This window comes from Lepidochelys olivacea, assembly GCF_965140295.1.
Source record: "Lepidochelys olivacea isolate rLepOli2 genome assembly, chromosome: 14".
In the NCBI taxonomy this organism is placed as follows: domain Eukaryota; kingdom Metazoa; phylum Chordata; order Testudines; family Cheloniidae; genus Lepidochelys; species Lepidochelys olivacea.
In genome coordinates this window covers 17,590,779-17,617,531 of record NC_140424.1, presented here as the reverse complement: position 1 = coordinate 17,617,531, position 26,753 = coordinate 17,590,779, and the positions used below count along the sequence as shown (strand labels likewise).

Genomic DNA, 26,753 nt, shown 5'->3' with positions numbered 1-26,753 from the left:
AGGTTACCAACCCTCAAGGATTGGCCTGGAGTCTCCAGGTATTATAGAATAATCTTTCATTAAAGATAATGTCATGTGATGAAATCTCCAGGAATACCTCCAACCAAAATTGGCAACCCTAGCACCCAATATCCTTTTCTTGATATGAAGGCCAGTAAAATAATCCTATTAGTATATCTATGTTCTTAGCATTTGGAATTTGCCTCCATACAGCTTCCACTGTATGGTCCTCTTTACTCAGAAATTTTAGCTCATTAGATTCTGTGTAATTTAAGTTCTAGTGCAATTCCCCCAATTCCAGAATACAAGCAGTAAATCTGCACTAAAGTGGCTTTTTAAAAAAAGAAATAAAGGAACTAGGTTGTCTTTGGTGAAAGGGGAAGAAGTCATTAATGTATTCTTTAAGTGCTTACATTGTGTTTGTGTTTGGCAATGTACAAATAAAAAAAAATATCAGTCCCTACACTGAAGACTACAGTTTAGCAAGACCGACACAAAGGAAGGACTCACTCAGTTTTTAAAAAAATATATTGCTATTAATATATGATTTATAATTATTGTTGACTCACTGCTTATGGGCATCACAGAAGTGAGTCTTTAGAAAGGATGTGAATTAAGAAACAGCAAACTGAAGTGTCTTATGAAAGGTTGTGAAGAAAGGTCTTTTTCATGCGTAAGAAAAGGAACAGGAGGATTGAAGCCTAGAGGATACAGATTAAAAGTACGACACAACAAATGTTTTTAGCACTTAAGGGATGTGGCTTACTAGGCACAGAAGGAAGTTAAACCCTGTGTGCGTTATATAAGGTCACTCCCCATCACGTGAATGTGTTTCTCAGACTACATTCTCCAGTGTTATGTATTCTGATTACACAACAGTTATTTACTCTGTTTTCAGGCAATATTCTCACTGGAGTCAATGGGAATTGTTGACGTAGGATACATTATTAATAAATAATGGTTACCCTAAAGTGAAATTGATCAAGAGCAGTGTGCTGTGATTTTCTCGGCACATATAAAACAGCTTGTGGCCAAAATTAATCTTTTATAATTTCACAAAAGTTCATGGAGTTTCACCAGGGATGGACCTTGTCCTTGCCTTTCATTACAAATCACAGAGTCACGGTAAGAATTCAATTATACTTTGCTAAACACTGAAAAGCAACTTCTGTCTTTGCTGCTGTTGTGTTAAAATAGCAAAAAAGAGGGAAGTTGTGAATAATGCTCAGCAGGACAGATCGCAGACAGATGCAAGTTCTGATTGCTAAACCCTAAATAAATTAAAATGCTACAAACTAAAAGATCCAATTTTGATCTCAGATATGCTGGTGTAAATCAAAAGTAACTGCAGGTAAGTCAGTGGAATAACTGATTTTCACTGATGTAACTGAGAACAGAATCTAGTTCTCAAGCCCCCAAAAATCACAAAAAGGCCCCAATCCTGCACTCCTCTCTCAGGTAAAATTAGCATGATGATTGACAAACAATTAATAAGACATGGTCTGTGTCCAAGTGAACTAGCATTCTGGTTCACACATGACAAAACAATTTAGACGTAAAGGGTATACCTGCATTGCAATAGAGAGGTGTGATTGCAGCATGAGTGGGCATAGCTGAGCTAGCTTTGATTGAGCCAGCTTGCTAAAAATGGAGTGTAGCCCACAGCCTGGGCACCAGCACAGGATAGCTGCTGGCGTACAGTCTCACCCAGGACCCTGGGTACATACTCAGGCAACAAGCCCATGCTGCTGCCACTACGCTGCTATTTTTAGCAAGCTGACTCAAAGCTAGCTTGGGTATGCCTCCTTGTGCTGCAATCATCCCTCCTGACTGCAGCATAGACATAGCCTACAAGTGCACGCTGTGATGGGATGATCTGGAGGAGGTGTATGAATTTTTAAAGACTTAACGGAAGAAGCGAGTTTTGGGGGAGGATTGGAAAGAGAGAGTGAGAGGATTGGAAAGAGAGAGTGAGAACGTAGTACTTTTCATGTGGAGATCTTAAAGTACTGTACAAAGGCAGGGAAGGTATTTATTATCCCCATTTTACAGAGGAGGAAATTGAGGCCCATAAAATGTTACACTTAAGGTCACACAATGAATCTGTGGCAGAGCCAAGACAAGAACCCAGCTCATTTGAAATTTAAGCTGGTCACTGATCCATTGGATCACGCTGCTAACTAGTAGCTCATTGAACACTTCAACTACAGTAACATTTATCTAGCACTCACATGACTGAGAACTGGGCTAATATTAGTCTTAGAGAAACTTGCGCCCTGGAGCCTTAGGTCTTGGTGTCCTGAGTCACTAACAGTTGGGAATAGGCTTTTTGCTTTTGCTCTCAAATTACTTATAGGAAAATTGATTCAGAAGCCAGTTAGGCTCAGCTGCCAGCACTCTGACTCCATTGACCTACGTCACAGCACAGATGCCAATAGCATGCTAAGATTTACGCAAACCAGTATTGGCATATAGGACCAAGTTCTGATTCATGAAATGTATGAATCAGGATAAGCATGTGACCACAGTGAGTGTAACAAATCTATTCCATTTATACAGTGCCTCCTATATGGAATTTAAAGTCAGTACTCATAACAAACAGGGCTAGTGCAGCAAGAAGGAATCTGTTGGCATCGTAAATAACGAAAACAGGATGAGAAGGGGGCTAGCGCATATTCTTGGTTAAGCATCAGATCTGACATTCACTGCCTCACCCATCTGTGAGAACACTCAGGAGGCTGATAGCACAGACTTCATGGAGAAATTAACCTCAGCAGCATCTGTGACACAATCAATATGATTTCATCCCGCAATTATCCGTGTGAGATACTGGAGCAAGTCTGCTTTGCAGTGTGAAGGGAAAGAATCACTGAGTTTGTGATGCAAAAGGAGGACGATTTTTCACTTATATAGGGATTTTAATATTGGTGCAGGATGCCACACTGGCAGTAACTGCCAAAAACACAGCGGCGTGTCTCAGAGCCAGGATCAACTGATTTGCTGGGTTTCAGAGCCTAGACTCCAGCTCGAGCAGGAACATCTACACTGCTATTTTAGCCCTGCAGCGCAAGCCTGAGTCATCTGTCCCAGGATCTGACACTCGCTGCAATAGGGTCTTTTTGCAGTGTAGATGTACCTTCAGAATCTGACTCTGATCTCTCTTATTTCACTGTAACTCAGAAGTTGCTCCATTCAAATCAATGCAATTACACCAGCACCAAGCTATTGTAACTGAGAAGAGAATCAGGTTCCGATTTCCCATATTTAACCAAAAGCAGGTAGGGCCAGATTTTCAAGGATATTTACGTGCCTAAAGAAGCAGGAAGGTGCCTAGTGGGATTTTCAAAAGCGCATAAACAGTGTAGGTGCCTACATCCTATTGATTTGAATGGGACATAGCCACTAACTTTCTTAGGTGCTTTTGAACCTACCTGCACCAACAGAGACCTAAATGCCTTTGAAAAAAATCTAGCCAGTAGTTCCTTGGAAGGGACTTCATAAATTTCCCCTCACTGCTCCACCAATGTACATCTGTATTGAACTGGAGGGACACACTCTAGGGGAGAGAAGTTAGTTCACTTTCTGTGAGTGTTCGTTCTTGGCATCTATACGGAGACTGCCAAGAAAGGCATCAGTTAGTGCCAGACTTGGTGGTGGGTGAATGATGTGAGAGTGCTGTCCCTGGAAACTGCTCTCAGCTATCCAAGTCTGTTCACATACGTGAATGAACAGCCATTAAATGACAAAAAGTGACCTGGGTGACAACCGGTTACCTAGAGGTGAAACGCCAATTACTAGTCACTGGGCCATCCAGTCCTCAGTTCAGATAGGGACTCAGGGGCTGCCTTTGTCTAATAAACTAACAAATGACACTTGTCAGTCATTTGAAAAACATGCTTCTTGATTAAGTGGTTCTGAAAATGCAAAGCTCAACTAAAATCCTTTCAAAATAAATCTAAAAGGCTGTTTAACATCCCTCTTAGTAACTGGGTTTGCGGGTATGGAAAGGAAGAAGTTAATGGGATTGCATGAAGACATAAGGACCAATGCTGGGGGGAGCACACTGCTGGATCAGGCCCTTATGGCCCAATCCAAACACCCATTGAAGTCAATAGGAAGACTCCCATGGACTTCAACTGGCATTAAATCAGGCTCTGAGGTTGTAAGCGATTCAGGGTGTAGTTATCGTCCCCATTTGCCTGTAAAGTGTCTTGCATTTTTATAAATAGCATAGACATAGTAATAAACAACAATCCCATCGCATTAATAGAATAAATAATGTGCAATATTAAAAATTACCCGTAAAATCCAGCTATTTGATGGTCAACTTCTTTGCATGTAGATCCCAATCCACCTCCCCTTAAAGTCAATGGGAGCTTTTTCATTGACTTCCAAGGAGCTGGATTGAGCCTGTAGAGGTTGTCTACTCTTGTGTGAGCACAGTTATTCTGCTGTAAAGATACTTATAGCTGCATAGCTTATTCCATACAAGAAAGGAAATAGATTATACCAGTAGAAGGCACGTTTATACTGGTATAATTGTGTCCATGCTAGGAGTTGCTGCTGTATAACTATTTCATTTTTTAAAAAAGTCATACTCTGAATCAAAATAGTTATGCAGGTAAATATAGTTAGAGGAATGCTGTGTGTAGACCAGGCCTTTGTTAGCAACTTTCATTCAACAATCTCTTTAGAAGCATAAGTTTCACGATGCTATTCCCAAGCCACTGGAAATAAATGCTCCTAGTTTGTGATCAGCAGAACTGTTCACATTAATTCTAGTCTTGTGCCAAGGCAATCCCATTTTTTGATATACACGCTCAGTCCACTTTAATTTGTCTTCATTAGATAGAGGAAACCTCATTGTGCTCCATAGCAGTGCCTGCATTTTAGAGATTAAACAAAGAAAACATGACACAATAAGATTGTAACAGACTTGCAGAAGCAGCAGCCTGAATAGAAAGCATAATTTGAGGCAGACGTTCATCCCATTTAATTTTTTCCATTGCAGACTCAATGAGTTTAATGTTAATAAAAGGGGCTACACAGAGGACACTGGAAACTGTATTTCTCTCTTCACCCACAGATCTGATACAGCATGGGAAGCAGCTCTGCAAATTTGTCCACACCCACCACAGCAACATTCCTCAGCTTTGACCTAGAGAGTCATAGCCCAGATTCTCTGCTTGTGTAACTAGTTTGATTACCGCACCACATAATAGAAACTACCATTGCAATTTGGCCTCCTTACTGGTCAAAGATTGAACACTCATCTCCAGAGAAATGAAGACAAAGTAAGTGTTGGCATAACTCCATTGAAGTTACACCCACAGAAAACTTGGTTCCATTTCTCTAGAGACAAGAGAGAATATATTTAGCAACTATGGCCCATTTGGTCCTTGGTCTCTCTACTGTGGCAGTCAACAAAGGGTCCAATTTTCTGGAGGTTTTTATTATGTTCATACCTGTAAGCTAGGAACTGGAATGTAACCAAAGGCTCTTAAGGAAAGTAAGCAATCATGGGATAAGGCAGATAGTCCTCTCATTGATCAGTAACTGGTTAAAAAAGATAGGAAACAAATGGTAGGAATAAATGGCCAGTTTTTACAATGGAGAGAGGTAAATGGCAGGGTCCCCAAGGATCTGTACTGGGGACCAGCACTGTTCCACATTTCATAAATGATCTGGAACAGGTGGTGAACAGTAAGGTGGCAAAGTTTGCCATAATAGTAAATTACTCAAGCTAGTTAAGACCAAAGCTGACTGTGAAGAGTTATAAAAGCTCTCACAAAACTGGGTGGCTGGACAAGAAAATAGTAGATGAAATTCAATATTGATAAATGTAAAGTAATACACATTGGAAAACATAATCCCAACTACACATAAAAAATGATGGGTTCTGAAATAGCTGTTCCCACTCAAGAAAGATCTTGGAGTCATTGTGGATAGTTCTCTGAAAACATCTACTCGGTGTACAATGACAGTCAAAGCAGCTAACAGAAGGCTAGGAAGCATCAAGAAAGGGATAGATAATAAGACAGAAAATATCATAATGCCACTATATAAATCCACGGTACACCCACATGTTGAATACTGCATGCAGTTCTGGTTGCTCTTGCCACAGAGTCTGAAATGGCTCATGGTTGAGAGTACCAACCTCAGGGCAGACTGTCAAAAGCAGGGCAGACACCCCGAACTGGTTGTGAGTTCTATAATTACATTTCACCAACCCAGTAACAAATGTGAACTCCTGGATTACTTTAACAGTCTTACCATGGAATCACAGACAGTCCCCTTGCACACTCCAGTGTATCTTGCCACCCAGACCATTTGGACTATGTGATATATATACACACAAAAAAAAAAAATCACAAAATATTCAGTTTACTTCCAATCCCAGGGGACCAGCTACTTCCCCCAGATCAATTTGTACCCTAGATCACACACGAAAACAATGCTTGTGGCCAATCCTGTAATAAACTAACTACATTTTTATTAGGAAAAAGGAATAATAGCATTATTTACAGGTTAAAGAAAGTGTATCTAACAGACTGAAACTCATTTGTGTAACTCAAAAGGTGACAGATGTAGAAATCGGTCAATTCAAAACGCCTTTCAGAGCTAACCCATGCCAAGCAGCATGGGGATCTCTTTGCTTATGTTTAGGAATCATTGCCCCTCAAAGTCCAGACAGCATGAAAGAGAATCAGTTTCTCCTTGTCAGGGATTTTTATCCCCTCCACTGCAGAGTCCAAACTGATGAGATGAGTTCATGTGTAGGTCTCTCCTTCCTGGAGGGAGTTAGGAATGCAATCAGCAGGGCCTCTGTCCTTTGATGCTACACAATACCTCATCTGTCACCAGTGAGCTATCTTGTATGCAGGATGAGCACTGTACTTTAATTAATGCTTCTTTTCCTGTTTGGTGAGTTACCCAATTACAGAGGTTTACAATGCAAATACTCAATGTAACTTTATACCATGGACTATAGAAGTTACAAGTGAGATCAATACATGCAGCCTCCTACAAGCATTATAAAAAACTCTCAACACATTCTTATCAACGTAAGATCTAATATCTATTTTGATGATACTAGCACATAGGTAAGCAAGACAGGTTATCAGCTATGCATTTGTCAATGTTCAGTGAGGCGTGGGCCTTGCCATGAGCTGGCACCTGGTCCACCAGTGTCACAACCTCATCTCCTAAAAAAATTGGAAAAGGTACAGCGAAGAGCAACAAAAATGACTAGAGGTATGGAACAGCTTCCATATGAGGAGAGATGAAAAAGACTGGCACTGTTCAGCTTAGAAAAGAGATGACTAAGGGAGGATATGATAGAGGTCTATAAAATGATGAATGTTGGGGAGAATGTGAATAAGGAAGTGTTATTTACCCCTTCACATAACACAAGAACTAGGGGATAGCCAATGAAATTAATAAGCAGCAGGTTTAAAACAATCTAAAGGAAGTATTTCTTCACACAACACACAGTCAACCTGTGGAACTTGTTACCAGGGGATGTTGTGAAGGGCAAGACTACAAGTGGGTTCAAAAAAGATTTATATAAGTTCTTCAATGGCTATTAGCCAAGATGGCCAGGGATGCAACTGCATGCTCTAGGTGTCCCTAAACCTCTGACTGCCAGAAGCTGGGACTTGACAACAGGGGATGGACCATGGATTGTTGGCCTGTTCTGTTCATTCCCTCTTAAGTTTTTGCCACTGGCCACTGTCAGAAACAGGATACTGAGCTAGATGGACCATGGGTCTAACCCTGAATGGCCATTCTTATAACTTCTTAGGCAGATGCAGAAAGCCATGATGGGCTCATGCTGGTAATCTGAGACCTGGATCCAGATCCAAACCCTTCCAATATTTATGGTTGTTTGGACCTACCAGAACCATGATACAAAATCCCACCTGTCTTGACTTGTGTGTATGTGTGTTTTAAACAAAACATGATCTACTGTTCTGAGAATGGTAGAATATTCTGAGAAGTGCCTTAAAAACTGGATAAGTAGGATAATAGGGAGACTTGCATTTTACAAGCCCCCCATCTAAAGATTCCACTTACACAGTTTTAATATAAACCCTTCCCTGTTACTGCATTGCTAAATTTTTGATTTTTCAAGACACAAATTTAGGTTAGCTAACTGCAGAAAGTTGGTGCAATGTACCATGCGAACCATATCATGGATATGATCAGATTTATATGGACAAAAGATGCCCAACGGCCTTTTTACATTTCATTTGAAAAGGCTGAAAATAACTACCGAAATCACATTCCTTTTATTTTTGCAGGAGCCATAACCATCTCCTCAGCCAGTTCCTATTCATCGGCACTTTTACATGCAAAGTAGGGTGACAGAGGTTCCGAAGGTCAGTAATTAGTCTCCATACCCAGCAGCTGCAAATGAAACAGCTGTAGGTGTTATTCTTTGAGGTTATTAATCAACTGCATGGGGGGAAAAAAAAACAGAAAAGGTTGAGAGCTGGCAAACTGCACCCTATAGTCACATTACAAGGACTTGAGTAGGGGAGATAAAATAAAAGAGAATAGAGTATCCTAAATCGGATTAGTTATAGCAATTTCTCCAAAGCTAAATATAGAAAAAAATTCTCCCCCATCTTTAATCCTGTTGGCAGAGATTAGACGGCCTAAGGAAAGAGATACATGCTATACTAAAGAGATCACATTTTTGAAGAAAATTGCTGCTTTGATATATTTTGGTATGTTACACTTAGGGAGACATTTTTAGCCAGGCTACAGCATGGCAGGCTGTTGGGAGAGGGGCATAAATGAGTGCACCTGCAGTGAATTCTGAGCACACACAGGAGTAGTTAGACTGAACTAACTACTTGATTTGAGTCAGGTCACAGAGAGAAGGATGGGATGCCAGAGCCTGCACAATAGCCTGGTCCCAGGCAGGCTAAAATCCAAGAGCCTATACACCCATCACAGGAGGATAGGATCCCACAGCCGAAACAGCAGCCAGGTCACAGACAGGGGAATAGAATCCCCGAGCCACCAAAATTACAGGTAGAAGGGGAAAGGGACCATTTGTCTTCCTTTAAAGAGAGTGTAATGCACTGTCCCACTTCTAGAACCAAGACTTAAATGAGCCAAACAGCCTCATCCGCCTTCTGCATTTTCTGCAATCGAAGTTGTTTTGCCAGGCAGGAGTGTTCTCATTGGAAACACTCTAAGCACTGAGCACCTTTTGTGAGACCCCTCCCATCTGGGCACAGTGTCCCCAGAGGTTAAACAGTACAAACAGGACTTTCCTAGCCTCAGACCTTCCGAGACTGGAGGTAGGACATGGGAGTAGAAACAAAGGGTGCTCTTTGTGGCTGGCAAGACAAAGCCACCTGATAGCTAGAGATTAAACTGTGCAAGCTATCCTGGTAACATAAGGTTAGACTGGGTGCCCCTCTGGCAAACATCCAGCCAAAAGGAAATTAACGAGTTTATTGCAAGCTTGCATCAAATAATAAAACAACAATAACTGTGTTAGAGGCAAGGGGAGAATAAAGAACTAGTAAAACTGCCCAGATTTATGGAAAATTAATTTAACCATTGTCTGGGCACCTGCAGGCTTCATATCCAGTGTATTAGTTTAACACAGACCCATATGGCAGCAGCGCTATCTCTTTATTCAAGTGCTGGTTTCCTCCTTTGCTTATGAAAATTAATCATCATAATTTTGGTAAGGCAAAACAGTGCCTCTTATAGTCCAGTCACATGGGACTTTACTGGGGGAAGGAGAAGGCCAATTTACCTCCAAGGGGAGCTGTGTTATCCCATCTGCATTTATTTTGCAGCTCCTTTCAGAGGGATACACATAGGGGAGGGGACAGCAGCCCAGGTTTGCTGCACCTGAGGCTCCTTTGTGCCAGGAGTCAGAGAAGCCAAATAAAACTCACGTTAGGCTTCTGAATCGGGAGATGAGACAGTCAGCACAAAAAGCTGCTGTTTTGGTATTTTCCCTTTGATTCGGCCTTGAAAAATCTCTCATGAAAACTTACTTACCAGCCCCATCATAAATCTGTCCTTCATGATGAGACTGAAGCAACTAATGACATTTTATTCACTTCTGGGCAAAATGAGTTATTGGCCCCAGCTGAGTAGAATTTTGCAAGGCTGTATGTAATTTGTGCACAGAGACCAGTCACACCAACTGACTTATTTAGAGAACAAAGTTTTCATGGCAGGGACTGTCTTATTTTGCATTTGTAATAACCCTAGCACAATGGGGTCCCAGGTTAGATCAGGGCCTGTTGTTGCTACTTTAATATAAATAATCATTTGTATATGTGAGCAGGCTCATCTGCCAAGCATATATCAGGGCTGGGATAGGAAACACGTTTTCCCCAACCCAACTGTGCCAGAGAGGGATATCAGTTGTAAGAAGGATGCCTAGGACAAAGAGAGGTTGAATTCTCAAAGTGGGGAGGTCTTTATAATAGATGCGGATATATTCCACTGTTTAGAATGTAAGAGGAGGCAGGGGGTACCCAAGAAGTCACAGCATAAAAGGAACCAGGGTGTTATGTTCAACAACCCAGACTGGAAAGGGTACTACTCATATGATCCCCAGCTGTGAGATTAGGAAGCGGGAGGTGTCATAAACCAGTCCAGTCATGTTCTCAGGGTGGACACTGCTCTGTTGTGATTGGATCCAACTGCTGAATCCCATATGCTTCTAAGCCCCCTTGGGTCTGGGTAGTGACTGGTCGCTGTCCCCAGCTCTGGGTCTCTTGGGCACTCCCAGGTACAGACCCTGTGTCTGGCATCCTTCTCGGATAGTGGAACCCTACAGTCCAGCAACCTAGAACCAGTACAGACCTCCCAAGCCCCACAGTTGTTTAGAGATGTTTCCCCTCAAGTCCAGCTGGCTGTGGGAGCTCTGGTTTTCTAGTTCCAGTCTTCAGGAACCACATGACTGTAAAGCAAGGTGTGCAGGCTTATCACAGAAATTGCTCATTCACAGTTTATTCTTTAAAAAAGCACAAGAGAGAACTACAGCTCTATGGAAAACAACAAACTCCCCAACACATCCCCCTCAGCCTGAGCTCACCACCCCTGTGAGTCCTGGGTTTGACCGAGCTCTCCCTGCCTTCTTGGAAGTTCTTGGTTTCCTGCACATGGTGAGGGACAGGTCTCCCTTGCTTAGAAACATACCCCTTTTAACACTGACTCTGTCCTCTCTTTTCCTATATGCTGCAAACTGGGGAAGGTCTAGGCTCCAGCTCCTACCTCCCCCATCTATTTCTGTGAACAGAGAGACATACAAAGCCAATGGCCCTGCTGGCAGAAAACCCACTAGAGGGAAGAGCTGTTCAGTGCTGATGGTCCTTGATTGCTCTGTCTTAATGTCTCTGTCTCATGTCTGTCTACTAAGTGTTGAGCCTCTGCTACAAAATGGATGCTGTAATCCAGGGGTCTCAAACACGTGGCCCACGGAGTTATTTGCTGCAGCCCGCCAAGTTCCCCGCCCCCCTACGTTATTTCCTACAGCCGCCAAGCTCCCCTCACCCACCACCTCGCGTCCCAACTCCTTGGCCTATCTCCAGGCGCTTCCTGCCGCCAAACAGCGCTTTCCAGAGGTGGAGAAGAGGCAGGGCAGGGCGGGGATTTGGGGAAGGGGTTGGAATAGGGCAGGGAGGGGGCGGAGTTGGGGTGGGGACTTTGGGGAAGGGGTGGGAAGAGGCGGGGCAGGCGCAGGGCCTCATGGAAGGGATCGAGTGGGAACGGCACTGGGGTGGGGGCTTTTGTATCTTCATATGAAAAGGTGTCAGTGATGCGGCCCTCGAGCCAATGTACTAGTCCTCATGTGGCCCTTGTGGTGATTTGAGTTTGATATGCCTGCTCTAATCCATAGGGAAGATCACAATCATTCCCAAAACAAAATAGAATCTCTAGTTTGACACAGATGTATCTCCTAACTGTCACAGGAGTCTCATTGGTCAGTGCACTGGATGGCTCCAGGGCCTTTCTCTTTCAAATCGAGAGTTCAAACCCAGCCTAGGTCAGTAGTAACAGAAAGCAATCATCCTCTTTGGAGGCAGTGTAAAATGTGAGTCCCACAACTCCTCTCAGTGCACAGGTATGCACGGCATAAAAACCACATCCTCGCTGACAGTATCAGCAGGGAATCCAAAGACTGAATGGGACCTTCTCACGCCTAGAACTGGGTCCAGGACAGCGGTGAGACACACTGACAGGCAGCAAGGCGTTGTGCTACTAGGGCCTGTGCTTTACCCGTTCTGAGAATGGGACACTTCGAGTGGGTTTATTTCTGGTGAGAGGTGTCACGTTGATAGCCCAGAGCTTGGGCCAACATTTCCACAAGCAGCCTCTGACTTGAGGTACCTCCATTTTTGGATACCCAACATAAGGCACCCTGCTGAACACCCACCATTCCAGTTAAAGTCAGTGGGAACTATGGGCATTCAGCGCTTCTGGAAATCTGGCCCAAGGAGGTGTCTTGAGCTGGGTGCTCAAAAACAGAGGCACCCAAAAATCAGAGGCTGCTTCTGAAAATGTGGGCCTAGATCTAGATTAAAAAAGTGCAGACTGAATGCTGCCAAAGCTGGCAGAGGTCACAGAAAGGTGTAGGAACCAGTGGATGCAAACTGAGTCCCATGCTTCCTAGGTTGAGAGGCTAGAAGTGATGTAGAGAGGTACAGTATGGTGGGGGTCCTTTGGGCTGGGGAAAGGCAAAAGAAGCTTTTTGCAGGGCTGTGTAGTACCCCTTATGGCCAGCACTCAGAGCTGCATGACCAGGCAGCTGCCGAGAGCTGTGGCCACCTCTCCCATGTCCCTGTAACACTAGGCCCGAGAGAGGGGGAGGGCAACTTGGATAGGAGAGAAAAGTTTCTCAAGCTGGGCGAAGATGATCACAAGCTACATTTTCCTTTGTGGCTGTTGTATCAGAGTCTATACAACCAGTGAGATGGCTCAACTCCTCTATTTCACAGCGCAATTGGTAAACAAATCATGCATTTTTACTGGGAGGAGAAAAAAAACCCCACCACACACAACCATCTCCGAACAAACAAGCTCCGATAGTAGTGTGCTGTGTTGTGCCAAAGGAAGCATTCATAAAGCATAGGGGCTTAGCCAGATCAGTGAAATTACAGAGTGCCTTGTTCCTGGCAGGAACACAAATTCACTTTCTAATGAAGTTTACAGCTAGTGGAATTTAGGTCACTACTCAGAAGCGATCAGTTTATTCCAGGCAGCTCTTTAAATATTTTAAGAAATCACTGTCAAATTAAGTCTGATCACATCTCAGTGAAAAGGCCGAACTTGCTGGTTTAGCAGATTTCATAGGCTGAGTTGAAAAACCCTTTTTTCTTACAGTTCCCTCCTAACACTGCAGTGGGGCAAATAAAATTGGGCCCCTCCTGTCGTGTAATCCTGGCAGAGTGTTATACAAATGAGCCAAACATAGCTTATGTCTGGAAGGGCTCGTTCTGTCCCATATCTGGCTCAGTCTTCCTAGGCCCCAAACAAGACTGTCTTTCCCCTATGGGATGAGAGACATGGGAGGCTTGCACTAATAGGCTGAGGTTGCCCAAACTTCATGGAGTTCAGAAATGCACTCCTGTAACGGTTGGATTTTATTACTGCTGAAGGAAGATACTATCTACAGCCAGACCTGTATTCTAAAATCAGCTCTCACGGGAGCAGCTAAAAACAGCTTCTTAGCAGAGGTTGATCCTTAACTGAAGGTTGAACTAAATTGTACTGATACCTTGGACAGGGGTTGACTGTCTGAGTCACAAACAAGGCAAGAGGCTATGGTGCAAGCACAGGTCACGCACTGTGTTTCTCCTCCCCTGCGCAGACTCCTGAATGATTTTTATTGTTGCTTAGCTGAGCAGACTCTTTGCTAGATGGGCTATTAAGATTTTCAGCAGCCCAAGCATTGGGGGCCATTCTGCCTGTTCCTTAGGGATATTTTGAAGTGATTGCAATAGTGAGTTGTCTGTGAGGGTTGACCGTTAGTGTCTGTTTCACCATACAGGCAAATGCCACAGGCATGTGCATTGTATTTGGATACAGATTTTGAATGCAAATAAAGTGCTGTCACAAAGCTCATGGCAAGTCGCCCGTGCCTCTGCAGACGCCTCAGAAAAATGCCCTCACTGTCCTTGCTATTGAAATAGCAAGAGCCTTTTTAATGCTATTGAAGTTGATGCACAGGGATCTGGAGGCACAGAACTCTGCTGCTCTTTAGTCACAAATGTAGGCAGGTAGGCCAGCATACAGCAGCAGCGCTAAGTTGAAGTGGTCGAATGCCCAATGTGGGAATGATGGCAGGACTAAGCCCTCGTGGTTCACAGGGGAGCCCCACTATGTATCAGACTCACAGTTTTAGCAGCTGCCACCCAACCTTTGAGTGCCCTTCCCAGCTAGGCACCACTGATGCTGTTTGCTCTGAGTATCTGTAAAGCTGGCCATAGCTTCCATGCAGTTTGTATAAGCAACATATTGATGAGTCAAGGAGAAAATTGGCCTTTCAATTCCCATTATCCTGGTGAAGTGAGACAGATCCCATGGGGTTCCTGCTCACAGAATGCAACAGCCCTGCCTGCTCCTATCATCTTCCTCACTGTAGAAGATATTAAAGCACAGTACAAGCCTGGCACTTGTCAGTATCTTCAGATACAGGTAAGGGCCCATTTCTGCAGTCCTAGCATTGTGTGTCTGTGTTCTCTCTATGGGTTTGTATGTGTACGTAAGATCCCTACTGTAGCCTGTACACATATGAGATCCTCATAGTTGTATGCACCCCTCCATAGGGTATGTCTACACTTGGAGCTAGGGGTGCGAGTCCCAGCTTGCATAGACAAACTCGCACCAGCTTGCTAAAAATGATGGGGTAGCTAGAAGGGAGGTAGCTTGAGTATGTCTGTAATGCTGGGACTCACACCCTTAGCTCCAAGCGTAGACAAACCCATAGCAGAGTTGGATGGAGGGGTAGCGCTGGTAATCTCTACCAGGACACTTTTTAAATACCTGACACTCAGCCCATTTGAAAGGGGAGCATTGCTACTCACAGATATATTTACAAGGCCCTTCATTTGCAGGTTTTATTTTGTTTAAAATTTCCCAGGGATTTCATCAGTGTTTAGTGCAAAACTTAGAAAATGGGCGCACACACAAAAATCAGTGTAAAAAATTAACTTCAGTTTTCTGGGTTAATAGGGGAGGATGGGAGGACACAATAAAAGCAACAAACAAAATATTGAAAGTAAAAGCAGACCTCCAGGGAAGAGAAGTCATCTCTGATCAGGGTAATTTCTCAGTAAGCACTCCCCTCAGCTGATGGTGAAATTTTACCAAGTAACTCTGGTAAAATTCACAGAACCGCTTTCCTGCTCTTAAGCACTGCACTTGTGCTGATACTATTTATTTTATGATCAGTGGCATTTAGCCCATCCCCCGGCTGCAGAGCTGCTCACTGCCTTGGCCACCTAGAATGCCGCTCAGTGTAAGTATTTTCATTACAAAAAGTACAGGAGTACTTGTGCCACTGTTCTTTTTGCAGATACAGACTAACACGGCTGCTACTCTGACACCTATTTTCATTACAGTTAGCAGAAGGCACTACTGAAAGGCTCCTATTTATTGTAGTATCAGGAGGCAAATAGGAGAGTTTAGTAGACAAAGTAAGAGAGGTGTGTGTGGAGGCATCATTCATATCCAGGTCTCCAGGGCCATTCCCTGATTTGGGAGGCCCTCTAGGAGAAGCTATTGCTTAAACGACCCATCTAGCTCTCTGTTCACATGCAGTAGGACATTCCTCTCCACTGCCTCCCAGCCACTGAGGCTAGGAGACCTGACAGCTGGAGGCTAAAGTTTCCAAAGACTTGTGGGAGGATTGTGCGTGGCTGAAGCTAGTGTCATATAACACCAGGGCTGGGGCTGATTGGTAGGCTGGGCAGATTCTACCCAACTATTAGTATCTGATTTGGCAGTTTCTTTACTTGAAAAATAGAAATGTTTTGCCTGAACCAGAGGTTGGTGGTTCCCAAACTTTTTGGGCAACTAAGTCAATTTTCCAGAACAGGGGCCAAGCTTACCCGACATGAACTGGTGCAGCTCTAGTGACTTCATACCTCTGGCTCCAGTGAATTTATTCAAGACGTCAGTCAGTTCCTGCCACCTCCATTGTTTATGCACTTCTTGCCATTATGACAGCAATCCATCTCAGCCTATGGCAGGCACTACTGAATGGGAGGTGGGCAGTGCCACACCAGGGCCAAGCACAGAGGCTCATTAAAGCAGCAGGGTGGGAAGTTTAGAGTACCAGCCACTAAAGGCTGAATCCCCAGAGCAGGGATTGGGAACTCTGTGCTCCAGCAACTCTATGGGAAAAGTCTCAAGCTTGTAACATTTATTTTAATTGGCTGCATTCAAATCCAGGAAAAGCTAACAGGTCTCCCATATGGCTAGTGGTCAGCAGCTCTTAAAGTAGATAGGGGAAGTGGAAGAAAAGGGTGAAGGCAAGCTGCTCATTAGCGGTTTACATGAATGGAAAGGGCTGCACCCCGCAATCTTCACCCTCTTAATTCCTATGCAAATCAGAGTGGCAGGTACATAAATTTCCTCTTCCTCCAGTGCAAAGTTTGGCAGTTTGCATACCGCAATCACAGGATTGTCAGTTACCCCCAGGTCATCTGATTTGAGCCCCAGCTCCATTAGGGACAGATCCTGCCACCCTAGTCACATGCTGCAGTACCTTACTCCACAAGAGATGTCACTTATGGGATCCAGGAATAGGATGAGACTTCACCTGAGGGTGGCACAATCTGATTATAATGATTAATTACTTGGGACCCTATCCACAATTTAGAGCCTCACTGTGCTAGGCACTGTACAAACACAGAGCAAAAAGATGACCCCCACACTGAAGAGCTGACAATCTAAGTATAAAATGAGGTAACAGGTGGATACAGCAGATGAGGCAGGGGAGCACAGGGAAACAATGAGATCATACTTGTCAGCATGATAGGCAGCACTCACAGCACATCAGCGACTTAACCTTTATTGAGATGCTTGTGGGCATCACAGTAGAGGAGAGTCTGAAGGAGGACAATGAAGTGACCTTGGGGATTGTGACCCCTGCAGTACCCCTTCATGATCTATCAGGGCACAACGCACCCAGCTGCACATCTCTGTGAGCAACAAGATAGCATTGGTTTGGGCCTCCAGCCCAGACACACTTCAGTTAGGGTTGCCAACTTTCTAATTGCACAAAACAGAAAACCCTTGCCCCACCCCTTCTCTGAGGCCCTGCCCCCACTCACTCCACCCCCTTCCCTCCATCGCTCACTATTCCGCACCCTCACTCACTTTCACTGGGCTGGGTAGGGCAGGGGGTTGGGAAGGGATGAGGGCTCCAGCTGGGAGTGCGGGCACCAGGGTGGGGCCAGAAATGAGGGGTTAAGGGTGAAGGACGGGGCTCCGGGCTGGGGTGCAAGAGGGGCTGAAGGCTCCAGCTGGAGGTGCGGGCTTTGGGGTGGATCTGGGGCCGAGGGGTTTGGAATGTGGGAGGGGGCTCAGGGCTGAAGTGCAGGAGGGGGTTTGGGGTCTGGGAGAGAGTTAGAGTGTGGAAAGGGGTTCTGATCTGGGGCAGGGGGTTCAGGGTGCGGACTCCGGCTGGGCAGCGTTTACCTCAAGCAGCTCCTGGTTGGCAGTGCAGCAGGGCTAAGGCAGGCTCCCTGCCTGCCCTGACTCCATGCTGCTCTTGGAAGTGAGCAGCATGTCCAGGCCCTAGGTGGCTCTGTGCAGTGTGCACCCACAGGCACCACCCCCACAGCTTCCATTGGCTGTAGTTCCCGGCCAATGGGAGCTGTGGAGCCGGCACTCGAGGCAGGGAGGCACACTCGAGGTGCAGAGTGCCTGGCCCCTGCACCATGTTTCCAGGAGCTGTGTGGAGCCCCACTGGGCCAACTAGACTTTTAACTGCCTGGTCAGTGGTGTTGACCGGAGCCGCCAGGCTCCCTTTTCAACCGGGCGTTCCAGTCAAAAACTGGGTGCCTGGCAACCCTAGCTTCAGTCCTGTCCCTTTTGAGGTGCTAGGGTCCAAGAGTAATCAGGAAACAAACAAACATAAAAGTCCAACAATTCAAAAGAGTATAATCCAATGAACCCTCAAGTAGGATCTCACCCTTCTAGTTAAGCACTGGAATAAACTGCCTAGGGAGGTTGGGGAATCTCCATCCTTGGAGATATTTAAGAGCAGTTTAGGCCAACACCTAGCACAGATGGTCTAGACTCTAGATAATACCTAGTCCTGTCTTGAGTCCAGAGAACTGGACTAGATGACCTCTCGAGATTCCTTCCAGTCCTACTCTTTATGATTCTATTCAGGGCTTGGCTTCACACAGTCTGTACCTCAGCCCCCCTACAAAACCCCAGGGTCTGGCCATTTGTCTACAGTAGGGCCAAGATTTCACCCCAGGGCTCATGCTCATCAGTGAGAGAGCTTGGTTTAGTGAATTGAACATGGAGCTGCAAGTCAGGGACTGCTGGCTTTTAACTCCCAGCTCTGCCACTGCATGACCTTGGGCATGTTATTTAACCTCTCTCTACTTGATTTCTCCAGCTGTACAATGGTGATGAGGTTTAGCTCACTGGTGTGAGGTGATGCTTAATTCATGTTTTCACAGTACATGGAGAATGGAAAGTGCTCAGTATTAAATGGCAAAGGAAGAGAGATCTGACATTTCCTCCCCTCCTTCCCCCTGCATGCATGAAGGAAAAAGCCCTAATTCATACATTTTTCCCCAGCGCCTGGCAGCTCAACATAGTGTCACAAGCAATATGCCAAGTGTTCTACTTAGCTTGCTGCAGCTTGAGGATGGTTAACAGGAGATGTTTTTTTTTTTCTTGTTTTAGTCCTGGGGGGATTGCCTTGTCACTCAAACTGTTGTACAGCACACAGATTAAGTCCTGAACAGTGCACAAAGCATATGTTAACAGCTGCAGCTAGGTACAGAGAACATACATTAGAACATGTATAGCAGAGAGGTTTCTCCTTGCTCCAGATGATGCTCCAGCAACTCTATGGGAAAAGTCTCAAGCTTGTAACATTTATTTTAATTGACTGCATTCAAATCCAGGAAAAGCTAACAGGTCTCCCATATGGCTACCATGTAAACCGCAAATGAGCAGCTTGCCTTCACCCTTAAATGTTACAAGCCATTAAAGTAGGTAAGGGCAGTGGGAGAAAAGGGTGAAGGCAAGCTGCTCATTAGCGGTTTACATGAATGGAAGGGGCTGCACCCCGCAATCTTCACCGTCTTAATTCCTATGCAAATCAGAGTGGCAGGTACATATATTTCCAGAAAGGTTCTTTTTTAGAGCTGGTTGTAAACCTGAATTGCCGTTACGTGGGAAACCCTAACATTAAAAAAATTCCAAATTAGGACAAAAAAAAGCAGAAATCCCAAATTTCCTATTAAATGAAAATTCTGTAAAATTTTAATTCAGGAGAATTGAATGTGTCATTTTGATAGGGTCACATTATTTTGCTTCAACGTTATCATTTTGATTCATTTAGTTTTGACTTATATCATTAACATTTAAATATATTAAATGTAATAAGCATCATACATTAATATTAAATGTATACTATAGTAAAATACATTTATATAAAAGTCAAAGCTAAATGAATCAAAATGATAAAGTTGAAACAAAACATTTAGACATCAAAACAAAATGAGAAAGTCAAAATGATGTTTTGCCATTGAAGATTTTGTTCAAATGTACACACTGCCAGCAAAATATTTGTATTTCGATTAAATCGCTTTTTTCCAATGGAAAATGGTTCCATCTTTCAGTTTTTTAAGCCAGCTCTAGATTTTCTATTAAAATGGCATTTCTGGCCTGATTGGTGGATAGGCTCTATGCTACCATTCAAGGGGACCTAGATTTGATACTATGCAGAAAACCAAGATTTGATTTCCCCATGCACATCCCTGACTCCATAGACTGGGAATCTATCACTGTGGTATCTGGGTACCTCAGTACTTGGAGTACATTGGGTGTACGTGACAGGCTGATACAGGGGAAACTGAGGCACAGCAGTGCACCTAGGTGGGGAGTGTACAGTGACCATGTGACATACCTCCAATCCTCATCTGGCAGGAAGATCACTCTGACCCCAGGGTGTAAGTGACGGAAAATGAGTAGCAATAGAGGTACAGAGGTCCCCCAGATAGGAAGAAAAGGAATTTCTAGTTCATCACCAATGTTGAGAGTAAGAGTGGGTAGCTTCAAACACAAACACGCAGTAGGCTAGATCAAACAGACTTCCCAATAGGGGAGGGTTAGCTTTTCTACTTTAAATGTTACTCACCCTTGTCGGCCTAGGGAACAATTTAGACAGGTCAGGCTCCTGGAAATGATGAGCTCTCTCTCTCCCATCCCACCCCACATTGGCCAAGTACAATGGTGACAGTTCTCCCCAGTGCAGCATGGTTTCAAAGTGTCTGTCAGATCTCCTCTCACCAATTGAGTAGCATTTGCAACAAGCTGCCAAATCTACCTCCCTCCCACTCTTTGAATGTCACAGCACTCTCACAAGGTGTCAGAATTATGGCTCAGGATTTTTTCAGCACACTGTGCTTTTGCCAAGAACTTATTTCCTCTGCAGGCGAATAACAGAACGCACGTTATGTAACATCTTTACTTCACAAAGCCCCAGCTGAACGGTGACCCTGCAGGGTCCTTGTTGGAATCTATACCATGAGCAAGGGCATGGGAAAAGTTGCAACAGTTGCAAGGTTATGATTTAGGATGCTATTTAGTAACATATATACACACAACTATTAAAAAGGTCATCTACCCCTTACCATAGCCATTCCTTGGCAATCCTTAAGAATGCTTATTAGTGAGCTAGTAAATACTCTGGGGCAGGGACCATCTCTTCTTGTTGCATCACCATGGGGCCTCAATCCCTAATGGAGGCTTGCAGAACAGCACTATCATAAACCAATACTAATAGATCACTCCTGTAACCCCAGCTCCCCTTCACCTGTTAACATCTGCACAATAACCCAGCAATACAAGATAGACATAAGGGGTGAAATCCTGGTCCCACTGAAGCCAGTGGGAGTTATCTTCAGTGGGGCCAATATTTCACCAAATATCTAAGATTTCCCACCACAGCATTCGTATTCTCTCACGGCTGAAGAAGTAAATAGACCTTGCAATGCATGAAAAAGCTGAGCTGGAAATTCAGCTCTCAAAGTTCGCTCTGTGACAGAGCTCTGGGTTGTCTGCAGCATCCTCTGAGAAGCTTGAAAGTCTCCCCTTCTCCAGGATTGGTTATTGTCCTTTTCCCACTTAGCAAACACTCGTTAGCTTGCTGTAGCCTGAAAGGAGATGAACTTGGCTTCTTTGGTTTAACAATTTATGTGGGGCCTTATCACACCCAAGCCATCTTTCTGTGCGTAAGCAGAGCTCATGTGTGGTGAAAGCATTTATCCATTGTTACTAGGGTGACAAGATATCCCGTTTTTAAAGGGACAGTCCTGTATTTAAGCCCTCCTGCAGGTGTCCCAACTTTTTCTTAAAAATGGGCAAAAATTATCCCATATTTTCTGTCTTTCTCCCCCCCTTCCCCCAATCAGTACTTGCAGGTCCTGCTGCTGGCCAGATCCCTGCTTGCCAGCCACCCACTATTTCTCTTAACAGGGGCTGTCATAAATATAAAGGGAAGGGTAAACCCCTTTAAAATCCCTCCTGGCCAGAGGAAAATCCTCCCAACCCTTGCACCCCACTTATCTGACCAAAATGACCAATGAGGAGACAAGATACTTTCAAAAGCTGGGAGGAGGGATTTTAAAGGGGTTTACCCTTCCCTTTATATTTATGATAGGAGCTCAGTCAACTTGATGTTAAGCAGAACTATGTAATACAAACATTCAAATTGACTGCCACTGAACTCACTTGAATATGAGTAATTTTACCAGGTGTCCCGAATTCAGCATAGGGAAATATGGTCACCCTAATTGTTACTATATGCTCAGCAAGAAGAGCACAGACTGTCATAATGAACCTGTGGCTAAATCTCCCCAATCAAACATGGGTTTTTTCCCTTTAGAAAAAAGGAATTTTAGAAAGTTAGGATCCTATTGCATGAGCTGAATGTCAGTATTTGACAAACTCATGTCCCTTTTAAAAGAAACATGATAGTGTGCTGTCCAAGTGGACTTGACCACTAAGTTGTAAATTCCATTTGGGGGTTTACCTTTGAAATGCCAATCCTTGTACTTATTAGCATTATCATAACATGAATGTGATAGCACATGATAGGTCATCTGGGTAGCAGGAGGAATCGGTTGCTGCTCAGACAAGGGAGTGTTTCCTGAAATCATCATGTGTTTATTCAAAGGATACTGCTAGTAGCTCTTACTTAGCAGTATTATCCCTGCTAACTGGGCATCTTTGCAATGACAGTGGTTTTGTCTTCACTTCAAAAATAGGTGTGCGTGCACATTGGGAAGGGGAGGGGTTTATAGTGAGACAACTACATGTGTTTGCTCTCCCACTCTAAAATCCTAGTGGAGATAAGGCACCTGTAGTTTTTAGCATGAGGTAGCTAGGCAAGCTCAGCACTATATCCCCTTCCCATAGTTGACTTTGTCTGGTTTCCTCATCATAAAAACTACATTAGCTATGCTGCTGTAGACACAATTTTTTGGCAGTGAAGACAAAGCTAGTGATGGCCGGTCTTCACTAGGAAAAAAAGGGGATATTCTTGAGTTAGTGAACTCCCATTAATACCCTAGTGAAAGCAAGAAGTTTGTAGTTCTCACACAACTCGGCAGATCAAATTAAAACCCACAGGGGGAGCTTGGTCTTTTAACCAGACATGCTAACTCACATGAAAGCTACAAACTGCCTTGTCTTCACTAGGAGTTTACCTTGAGTTAAGAACACACCTCTTCTCCTAATGAAGACATAGCTGATAGCTACTATTCTAGCTGTTTATCTGGTCAGGAGGCCGGGGGAGGGGTGGCACTAAATGGGTTAACATGGTCATGTTTAGTGTTCTGGGTTCAAATCCTATCTTAGATTACAAAAGAAAATAACTTTGATAACCTGATTCTAGTCTCCTATCCCAAGTCATAGTGCATGATTAACAGACCCTGTTCCAGGGATACCTATGACCAGAATGGCAAAAAGACAGAAATCAAAATGGTCAACAGTGCTGTGCAAGGACACCGAACTAAAATAACAAGGAGTGCTATGCAGACCCAAAGACAATTAGCAGAGGTGTGAGCGACCCCAAGACCACTGGCAAGTGAGCAGGGACCAAAATGGAAGGCTGTGTATGTTACATTTGTGAAGAGAGGGCGCTGTGTGTCACCCTACAATTAGATAAACAGGACAAAAATGCTATCAGTGCACACTCCCTCTACATACGACTGATTAGAACTAGTTCTGCCCATTTGATGTTCATGAAATGGAGTGATTGGAAGTCAGGACAAGAATCCATATTTATAAATACATGACCTATGAACACATTGCCTCTGCTACTTTCAGGACAAGCTGAAAGCCTGTATTCCCCAAAGATCTTTGCAAATGTGATTGAGACCATAACCTGCCAAAGAATAACATTCCTTCCAACAAGAGGCCCTTTCTCTAACAAAGCACACTTCCTCTTGGGCTCTCAGTCAGCATGTGGAATTAGTCCAAACAGATAACTCACTGCTCTGGAGACTCATGTACTAATGAGACAAACTATTCTTACCCAGTCAGGAAGGAACGTCTTGCTGCAAACTGAATAAACAAGTGCATAGCTCGCCTTATCAAAGTACACAGAACCTGTGGTTATAAGGAGGCTCCTTTAAACAATTAGTTGTATTTTAATCATAGTGTTTTACTTACAATATGAAGAACCACCAAAGTGGCCGAGTGTTGACCCGGTAGATGACTGGCACTGCAGAGAAAGAGATGGAGCATGTCTATAACACAGTGATTTATAGAAGCTTTAAGCACTCCACTCAGACACAGTAAATGCTACAGGACCACATGTGAATGACAGGCAGAGTTCTCCTACTGAAAAGCATTTGACTTGCACTGAACCTAATGGAAGATTGTGCTGGTCTCTGAGGGGTGAATTTAGCCCTAGGATTTGAAAAGTTAATTTACATAATACAGGCAGACTATATAGCTTGTAATTATACAGGTTAGAGAGGAAATCAGAACAACAGTGGCAGCAGGCATGGCATGCCAAGCTCCAAATGTGGATTGGGGGCAGGAGGAGGAGAATAAGAATAGTGTGAATGAGAAAAAAAAGAGGGAGAGCAAGTGGACAGAAATAAGGAGTGATGGTGGCAGCTACAATGAGATGTGGTGCAAGGGGAGCCAGGGATGGTGAGGGAAAGGCAGCAGCCAATCCAAAGAGGTTGGGAGTGACTGCATTAGACCACATCAGGATCAGCTGCCTGCTTTCAGACAACTTTTAAAACAGTCCCCCACTTTTTTCTCCCAAAAAAACCACAGCTACAAGGCATTCCGCATGAAACGTGGAGAATTTAACTGCACGCCAAACCAGGGACACAGGGAGAAAGGAACAAAAAAGCTTTACCAGAGACCTTAGTCCCAATCCACAGCTGCAGCTGAGGCATGTACAGCTCAACTAGGGGTAAGGAAAGAGATGTGGCTGCAGTGGGCAATGGAGCAGCCCTGTCTTCGTATTCTCATGATCCTGGTCCAGCTGTGCAATGGGCTGGTTCCCTGCCAGAATTAACAACTCGTGGGTTTCTCTAAGTCATGTGTCTAATGGCCCCAAGGAGCACCAGCCCCGTCCTCCTTTCCCCCAGGTACATGGAGGGGCTTGGCATGGAGCAGTCGCACTGTCTCTCCACAGCAGCTAAGGATTCCCTTCCATCAAGGTGGTCCTCCAGGAGCAAGCTATGCTGGCCTTAGGGCTGCTTAGAGCCACACAAAGTAACCCCTCAGGTAGCCAGGGCCCTATGTTGAAATGGTGGAGGAATTTGTTTTTTCAGCCAGTGATCAAGGGAGGCTTTGTCTAGATTCACACTGAGGTTTCCTTTCCTGTCTAAGCCCTTCATATTTGAACTGTCTCAAAGCAAAACGGAGGAGTTGGACTGGTTCTGTGTAACCTATCCCGACCTTGGGGCAGGCTGTTAGGTGCACCTGGTTGATCAGTCAATCCTCCCTCCACCCAGCCTCTCTAAATAATAATCACTATAGTGGATAGGACATTTCTTGTTCCCAGGTTGCTACTGCAAGAACTGTCCATGGAAGTTTATTCCTAACCCAGGACAAGGCAGCTCTGGCCAATATAAAATAAACTGAATATTAGAATAAGCCCAAGGGCTGTGCTAACTCAAGTGAGCAGTTTAGTTATTCAGTATAAAACTTTTTCAAAATTGGAGCTGTAGAATTTCCAGTCTGTCATATGAGGGAGACCCACAGATGCTAATGCTTGCTTATCCTGACGTATGTGAGGCTAGCTGATACAGCACGCCTCTCCTGTAGTTCTCCAAGCACTCTATAAACATGGGAAAGCCCCTTATTCTCACTGTGCAGATGGGAAAACTGAGGCACCAAGGCTAGGGATATGTCTTCACTGAAGCTAGCTCAGGTTCTTATGTGGATGTTGCTCCACTCCCCCATCCACCCACAAAGCTCTCTCATCCAAGTTATGTGGTGCTTTCAAGCTGGCCTGGCTGGGGATGTGGGTTAGATTAGAGCATGGATTCCACTTGTGCTGGTAATCCATCCTCCTTGCAGCAAGGATGCAGGAAGTTGGCACCAGACTGGCACTTGGGAGACCAGTGTTCTGTCAACTGCAAGGCTGGGAACAGAACCCTGGTCTCCCAAGTGCCAGTCTGGTGCCAACTTCCTTTGAACTGCATGGCTGGGGGAAGTGAAGGGAGCAGGAGTAGATATAGTCACCCGATTTACCACAGGCTTTTATTCCAAGTGACATTTGCAACTAGGCTTCCCTTCAGTTAAAAAGTCAGTAAGGAGAACCACAGCCAAAGGGAGTGCTTAGAGCTAGTCAGGGAAGAGAATTATGTGATGGATTAATACATTTACTTTTTGTTAATTGTATGAGATTGCCCAGCAGAACAATTTAAGAATAAAATACATATCTCTAATACCAACACTGAGTGGCTTGCGTGTTTGGATACCCTCTTAGTCTTAGCAATAAAATGTAATCTGTGATTTTAAAGGCCCTCAGCAGCTACCAGTTAGATGAAAATAAAGTGGGTAATTGATAAGCAAATCTGGGTATATCCCTCCACATAGCAGAGCATGAAAGAGTGAAGCCTATTATATGGCTAAAGCAGGCAGAGAGGAGAAGTTAGGGTTAGCGCCGTTCTCTACTTCAAACAGACATAAGTCAGTTCCACAACGTGCAAGGATCACTTCTGCTGGAAAACAAGTTAGATACTAAACAAGTTCTGCAAATTACACAGCCCCAAGTAAACAACTGACCCATTTTTCACAAGTCAGTTCTGCTCTCTTAGAATTAAGGATGTTTACAATCACTAATCGAGTTACTGCAATTTTACACCAATACACAAAACAGGCCTCTGCACATTGATTGTATGGAAGTGAAGTCTCCTGAAGATATCCATTTTAGGCAAAATGGGCTGTCTACAGCAATACGTCTAGCATAACTAAGTAATTCAGACAGTGTATTGTATTGACAGCGAAAGTGTTAAGAGATCAGCCTGGGCAAG

General features: G+C 44.2%; 1 protein-coding gene across 12 annotated transcripts in view; it reads right to left on the bottom strand.

Annotated features, from left to right (window-relative positions):
- SEC14L1 (SEC14 like lipid binding 1) overlaps positions 1–26,753 on the bottom strand; it is a 120,078-nt gene that overhangs the window by 64,010 nt on the left and 29,315 nt on the right. For 10 of the 12 annotated variants that reach the window (XM_084647591.1, XM_084647581.1, XM_084647587.1 and 7 more), the window contains one exon: positions 23,920–23,971. The exons of the other annotated variants lie outside the window; for them this stretch is intronic. In XM_084647591.1, the coding sequence (XP_084503717.1) occupies positions 23,920–23,971 (52 nt within the window). The remainder of the gene's footprint in view (positions 1–23,919; positions 23,972–26,753) is intronic. 12 annotated transcript variants of the gene reach the window in all.